This window comes from Chiloscyllium plagiosum, chromosome 18 (genome assembly GCF_004010195.1).
Source record: "Chiloscyllium plagiosum isolate BGI_BamShark_2017 chromosome 18, ASM401019v2, whole genome shotgun sequence".
NCBI classification, from domain to species: Eukaryota; Metazoa; Chordata; class Chondrichthyes; order Orectolobiformes; family Hemiscylliidae; genus Chiloscyllium; species Chiloscyllium plagiosum.
In genome coordinates, this window is record NC_057727.1 from 2,715,920 (window position 1) to 2,723,032 (window position 7,113).

General features: G+C 47.7%; 1 protein-coding gene across 1 annotated transcript; it reads right to left on the bottom strand.

Annotated features, from left to right (window-relative positions):
* Positions 1–729: 729 nt before the first annotated feature.
* On the bottom strand, positions 730–2,982 carry LOC122558796 (histone H1.10). Its single transcript, XM_043707574.1, has one exon. It carries the CDS (start codon positions 2,767–2,769, stop codon positions 2,227–2,229), a length of 543 nt encoding a protein of 180 aa, XP_043563509.1. The 5' UTR covers positions 2,770–2,982; the 3' UTR covers positions 730–2,226.
* Between the last annotated feature and the right edge of the window lie 4,131 nt (positions 2,983–7,113).

Below are 7,113 nucleotides of genomic sequence, written 5' to 3' on the forward strand. Positions count from 1 at the left end.
ATATAATCCTAATGTAATATATAGTAACAACCTACGCACCCCTCAACTCACTGCTATCATGTACATGTCCAGCAGTCGCTTAAATATCCCGTGACTCTGCTTCCACCACCACAGCTGGCAACGCATACCATTTATGAACTTATTTAAATGGCTTTTAAATGTTGTAACTGTATCCACCACTTCCTCTGGCAGTTCATCCCACAATGAACCATTGTTATAAAGCTGCGCCTCATGAGAATCTCTAGATTGTTTCAGAGGGCTGCCCCCCCCCCGCCCTCCCAAATATTCAAGGCTAAAACTGACAGATTTTTAATCAGTAAGGAAATTAGGAGCTCTTGGGCAAAGGCAGGATAGTGGAGTTGGAGGGTCAGATCAGCCACGATCTCAATGAATGGCAGGACAGGTTCGGTGCATTGAATGGCATACATCTGCTCTTACCTCTTGCTTTTAGCGCACCACTCTTACAATGAAGGAAAAGCGGCCACCAAATGATGCACGGCAGGATCCCACAAACCAGCTCCTTTCGTGATGCTGAGGTGAGGAAATAATTGGCTGTAGCGATGGTCAGCCCGGCAACTGATGTTAAGACGGACGGACGGAGCGAGCCAGGCTTTGGGTCTACAACCAGAAAGCTGCCTGCTTACTCTGCCCAGAATCACCCAGGGGGCAAAATGAAAGCACGGGTGGGGTGGATGGTTCTGGAGTGTGAGAAGCGATGGAGACCAGTACTGACTTTTTAAAAACATTTATTCATTTTTGCTTGTAGACTACACCGTTATGTTTACAGAAGTACAGCCATTAAACATCTCCACAGTTTTCACATGTTTATAGCAACCTCTCGATAAAGGAAACATCAACAATCTGAAACCAGCAGGAACGCCGCTTTCCCTGGGATGGGCAAGGGGGGGGTCGGCGGTATCCCACATTACTGTCAAATTGATCTGAACCCGAAATAAGAGAAGGCACATGACGAGTCTTGCAATGCATGACACACACACACACACACACTTTGCAGACCCAACAGAGCCAAGCCGGGCCAGGGGTGAAAACACCCACCTCACATTCTGCAAACGGGAGGCAGCACCCTTCAAACAACAAATACTGACTCATTTTCCACAACAATTTTGAAACAAACAAATCCAGAGGTTGGAAAAGCAAACATAATTCTCAACTTTGGTCCTTTCGTTTTCAATATCTCAAATACAGACTCGCTTTACCCCACCATTTGCAAATTGGCTTTCGGTTAAACCAAAAGGATGCTTGAACAAAAAAAATAATCAAAGTATAATTCTGCAGTTCGGAGGACTTCCGGGTTTCAGAAGTAACCAATCATCACGCAAGCCACGCTCCCGCCAAAATGAAACAATTCGTTTCGGCGACCTGTGATTGGTTGAGCGTCACCACGGCAAGTTGCCAGGGCATCAGCAAATCAGTGAGCTCCCCCTCCAAGATTTTAAAAAATGAATTGAAAAAGGAGCTTCAACCGAAACTGCATCAGAACAAAAAAAAACAAAAATGAGAATATCAATGAAAACTCGATGTACGAACCAATTATTCGAATTGCGATTTTTTTTAAAAATGGAGAAAAATAAAAGTATACTTGAACTAAACAAATTGCTATCCTTTCCAAATTTGTTCGCATTTCTCAACCTACACTCGCCCCCCTCCAAATAAAACATGACAAAGAACAAATTCCAATCCACAGGAAATCATAAAACAGTTCGACATCACCCCAAAGTTCTGAGTCTCATGATTCTTTTGAACCCAACCAGTTGCAAGCTGAGCCAATGATAACAAAACAAACTGTTCCAAAAAAAAACAAACTACAGGCGCTACAATTCAGCGGAAATGTCAGTTAAACTTTGGAAAAAAAACCCAGCATCAACCAAAACAATGTCGAGGAAAATCTTAAATAAAAACCAAAAGGCTTACGCTGCAAATCAGAAATAAAACAGACGATGCTGGAGAAGCTCAGCTCAGCTCATCCGTGGAGCTGCCCAGACCCGCTGAGCTTTTCCAGCAACTTGTTTTATTGTCCAGGAACATCTTCCCGCCTTCTCGACAGACTCATGATGGGGCTACAAACTACACAAAAAAATTACCCTCAAAATGAGGTAATACAACGACTGGGGGGAGGGGGGTACACGTTAATATAAAAAGTCAGTTGCATTTTTAAAAAAAACTCCCCCTTTTTTTTCCGTTTTTGCAAAACAGAAACAGCGGTTTCTAAGCTTTCTTGGACTTGGATTTTTTAGTTGCTTTGCCTTTCTTGCTCTTGCTCCTGTCTTTGCTGGAGGAACCCGGGCGGCTCTTCTTGCTGCTGTCTCCATTCTTGGAGGCGCCTTTCTTGTGAGATTTCTTCACGCTGCTGCCGCTGCTGCCGGCTGAGATTGGAGCTTTCTTCTTCTTGGCCGCCTGCCCAGCATCGCTTTTCTTGGTGACCTTGAAGGAGCCGTTGGCCCCTCGGCCCTTCACCTGGTTGAGGGTCCCATTCAGGACCAGGGCGCGCAGGGCATAGCGCAGGTAAGTGCGACCCTGGTGCTCATTGAACCAGGGCACAGTCTTGGCTTCTTTGTAAATGGTGGCCAGCGAGGAACCATTGCGGGCTCCCAGCCTCTGCACGATCTCCACCAACAGGGCGCTGTACCTCCCCTGCTGGTTTTTGCCCTTCCCAGACTTCTTCTTCTTGGAGCCCGCCTTCTTGGCCGGGCTCTTCTGCCCCTCTTCCTCGGCGGCAGCAACAGGCAGCGTTTCCACATCGGCGGACATGGCGCAGCCGAGATTGCGGAGAGCTGGTGGGTTGGGGGGGAAACGCCAAAATCCAACAGCAATGCAACCAGACCTCAATTGCAGAGGGGAGAATCGAATGCAAACGGTGGGGTTTGGATTGCACGGGGTGGGTGGGAGTAGGGTAGAGCTGGGGAAAGCCTATTGCAATGCTGCTCGGTCCTCTCCGCTCTGGCTCTGGCTGCGGAGTTTGCTCTGCGCAGCTGCATATTTATCCGCTCTGAGCGAACGTCAATGGGAACATCAACAGCCCGGTCCAGGAGCTGCCTTAACTTGTGCTTCTTGCACCGCCTTTCCAGCGGCTTCTGGGCCGTACCCCGGGCTGGTGGAGCCCGGCTCCGGGCCAGGGGGTGACCCCAGGCTCTTGCCTACCGGGTGCACGGTGCCGGGAGCGGGTCCGAGGCCGTCAAACGCCAAATATCCCGCAACACACACCGGCTCCCCATGCACACCGTGCACCCAGAGATGGGGGTAGTCACTTCCAGGGGGGATTTAGCAGCCACCCGGGGCTTGCATCCTCACAAATGCAGCCCCTCGACATAAAAGAGAGGGTGCACCGTCCAACCCGCCCCGGTTTGGCACCCTGGGGTGCCTCGGATGCCAAAATATTGCACTTTCATTTGTTGCAACTAACACAGTGCGCGCCCCCGAGCGGCCGCGCACGAAAAGGCGGCGCTGATTTTTTTTTTCTGGTGAATTGTGATTTTTCTGCAATCCGCTTCCAAAAGATGCATTAAAGAAAACCCCACATCAAACTGGTTAAACAAATGTTCACCTGCAAGCCCGGCTTCACTCTGAAACATGTCCTATCCCCCACCCCCTCTTCCCCTGCCTTGATTAAAATCATTTTCAGAAAGTGATGTTTTTGGTCATTGTCAAATATTTCCAGTCGAGGCGTTCCCCGCGCAAATCTTTAAACCCACCCCCCGCTGGGAATCCGCAATCTACCCCCAAAAAATGCAAATACAATATCACAAGCTGTGCGTTTCATTGCATCTGGAGAGAGAATGTGTTCTATCAAATTGCTATTGAAGCCACGCTGGGAATGTGGGTTTAAACTTGTTTTTGATGTTCTCTGCGTGGGCAAGAAACCAAGTCGGTGGGATTTTACAAACTGAAACAAGTGGGGGATGCCATTTATTCCAATTAATGAGATTGAGTTCCGCTGTCTCGTCAGATAAAGTTCTCATTTTTTTAAAAAATACGAAATTGCTTTGTGTGAGATGACAGCGCATATTCCTCATTTAGATTCCATTGATGCCAGGGACGGAGAAAAATAGAAAATTGGGACAATGAGTATGCCATCGAGCCTGTTCCGTGATCATCCCCTGATCCTTTATGTGTTTATGTGAAGATATGCATTTGCTTAGCAGGAATCAACCTGACGGTGATTCCAAAATAGTGCGGGGATCTGGCTGGTCTTGTGCCTGAAACATAAAAAGATAGTATGCAGGTGCTGCAAATAATTAAGGAGAAAGTGAGGACTGCAGAGGCTGGAGATCAGAGCTGAAAATGTGTTGCTGGAAAAGCGCAGCAGGTCAGGCAGCATCCAGGGAACAGGAGAATCGACGTTTCGGGCATCCATGACTACCTGGTCAGGTCCACGCCCCCCCTACAACCCACCCTCCCATCCTGGCACTTTCCCCTGCCACCGCAGGAAATGTAAAACCTGTGCCCACACCACCTCCCTCACCTCCATCCAAGGCCCTAAAGGAGCCTTCCACATCCATCAAAGTTTTACCTGCACATCCACTAATATCATTTATTGTATCTGTTGCTCCCGATGCGGTCTCCTCTACATGAAGAACGCCTCATCTTCCGCCTTGGAACACTTCAACCCCAGGGCATCAATATGGACTTCAACAGTTTCCTCATTTCCCCTTCCCCCACGTCCCCCTAGTTCTAAACTTCCAGCTCAGCACTGTCCACATAACTTGTCCGGATTTGTCCTACCTGCCTATCTCCTTTTCCACCTATCCACTCCACTCTCTCCTCCCTGACCTATCACCTTCATCCCCTCCCCCACTCACCCATTGTACTCTATGCTACTTTCTCCCCACCCCCACCCTCCTCTAGCTTATCTCTCCACGCTTCAGGCTCTCTGCCTTTATTCCTGATGAAGGGCTTTTGCCCGAAACGTCGATTTCGAAGCTCCTTGGATGCTGCCTGAACTGCTGTGCTCTTCCAGCAACACATTTTTCAGCTCTGCAAATAATTAAGAATTTTGGCCTTTATTGCTGGAGGGGCGGAGTTGGCATTTAAAAGCCGGGAGGTTTTGGGACATTGTGTTGCTGGGGCTGAACCTGGATTATTATGTATCGCTTTGGCCTGTGAGTTTAAGAAAGGATATACTCGGATTGGAGGCTGTTCACATGAGAGACACAAGGCTGCTTCCTGGGATGAAAGGATTGAAGAGCGAATTTATTTGAAATGTACCTCGTTCTGAGGGGGCTGGACTGGGAAAATTTGAGAGATATGGGGACGTAGTAACAAAGTAAGGGAACAGTCATTTAAAACTGAGATGTGAAGGAATTTCTTCTCCCAGGAAGTAACACGTCCAGAATTCTCTAGCTCAGAGAGTTGTGGAGGCTAGATCAATGAAAGTATTTGAAGAGGGTTTTTGGAATATCAGGGGTTTGAGGGCTATTTTGAGCTGGCATGAAAGAAGAGTTAAAGCTGGGGCTGATCAGCCATAATCTTATGGAATGGCAGGGTAGGCTTGAGGGGCTGAATGGCCTTCTCCTGCTCCTGTTTCTTACATTCTATCTGATCGCCATTTTCCAGCTCTTGCCCAATACCTCTTGACATCTTTAACGTCTGGAAATTACTTATTTCTTTCTGAAATTTATTCAGTGACATAGTTTTTACTGCTGTCTGGGGTAGAGAATTCCACAGGATTGCCACCCCTGAGTGAAAACGTTTCTCCACATCTCAGTCTGAAATGGCTTGAGATTGTGATCCCTTGTTCCAGATCCTCGGCCAGGGGAATCAAACTCCCTGCAACCTGCCTGTCCAACACTTCTGGAATTTTACACATTTCAATGAGACCCCGCTCTCATTCTCCTAAATTGCAGTGAGTAAAATCCCGAACCTGTTTAGACTCTGTTTATAAGAGAATCCCTTTATACCAGGGATCATCCTCATGAATCCTCTCTCAATTGGGACTCTGTTGACTGGAGTTTAGCAGAATGCGAGGTGATCTCACTCAAACATGTTGGATTCTTAAGGACCTTGACGGGGTCAATGCTGAGAGGATGGTTCCCCTCATGGGAGGGTCTGGGACCAGAGGGCACAGTCTCAGAGTAAAGGGGCACCAGTTTCAGACTGAGATGTGAGGAATTTCCTCTCTCAGAGAGTTGACAGTCTTTGGAACTCCTTACCACAGAGAGCTGTGGGGACAGGGTCCTTGTGGATATTTAAGGCTGAGAGAGGTTGGGGAATCAAGTGTTATGGGGAAAGGGCAGGGAAATTGGACATGAGGAAAGCTAGATCAGCCAGGATCCTGTTGAATAGTGGAGCAGGCTTGAGGGCCCTCTGCTATTTCTTATGGACTATTGCTCACAATCGACCCAATCTCTCCCAATAAACCTGCCATCCCAGGAATCAATCTGGCCAATCATCACTGCACTCCCCTTATGGCAAGTATATCTTTTCTTAGGTAGGAAAATCAAAACTACATACAACATTCCATGTGAGGTCTCTGTATAACTGCAGTAAAATATCCCTGCACCGGTACTCTTGGAGAACATACGACAATACAGCACAGGAACAGGCCCTTTGGCCCACTATATTTATACCAACCCTGATGCTATTCTAAACTAATCCCACCTGCCTGCATATCAACCATCTCCCTGTATTCCCTGCCTGTTCATTTGCCTGTATAAATACTTCTTAAACATTGGTATAGCTTCTCCCACCTATCCCGGCAGTGTGTTCCAGGTACCTACCAACTTCTGTTCAAAAAACCTGTATCACCCATCTCATAGAGTCATAGAGATGTACGGCACGGAAACAGACCCTTCGGTCCAACCCGTCCATGCCGACCAGATATCCCAACCCAATCTAGTCCCACCTGCCAGCACCCGGCCCATATCCCTCCAAACCCTTCCTATTCATATACCCATCCAAATGCCTTTTAAATGTTGTAATTGTACCAGCCTCCACCACTTACTCTGGCAGCTCATTCCATACACGTACCACCCTCTGCGTGAAAATGTTGCCCCTTAGGTCTCTTTTATATCTTTCCCTTCTCACCCTATCCATGCCCCTCATAATTTTGTAAACCTCTTTAAGGTCACCCCTCAGCCTCCGACACTCCAGGGAAAA

Bases quoted from the DNA above. Each gene is read 5' to 3' on its own strand.
- LOC122558796 (XM_043707574.1), bottom strand. From the start codon at position 2,769: ATGTCCGCCGATGTGGAAACGCTGCCTGTTGCTGCCGCCGAGGAAGAG.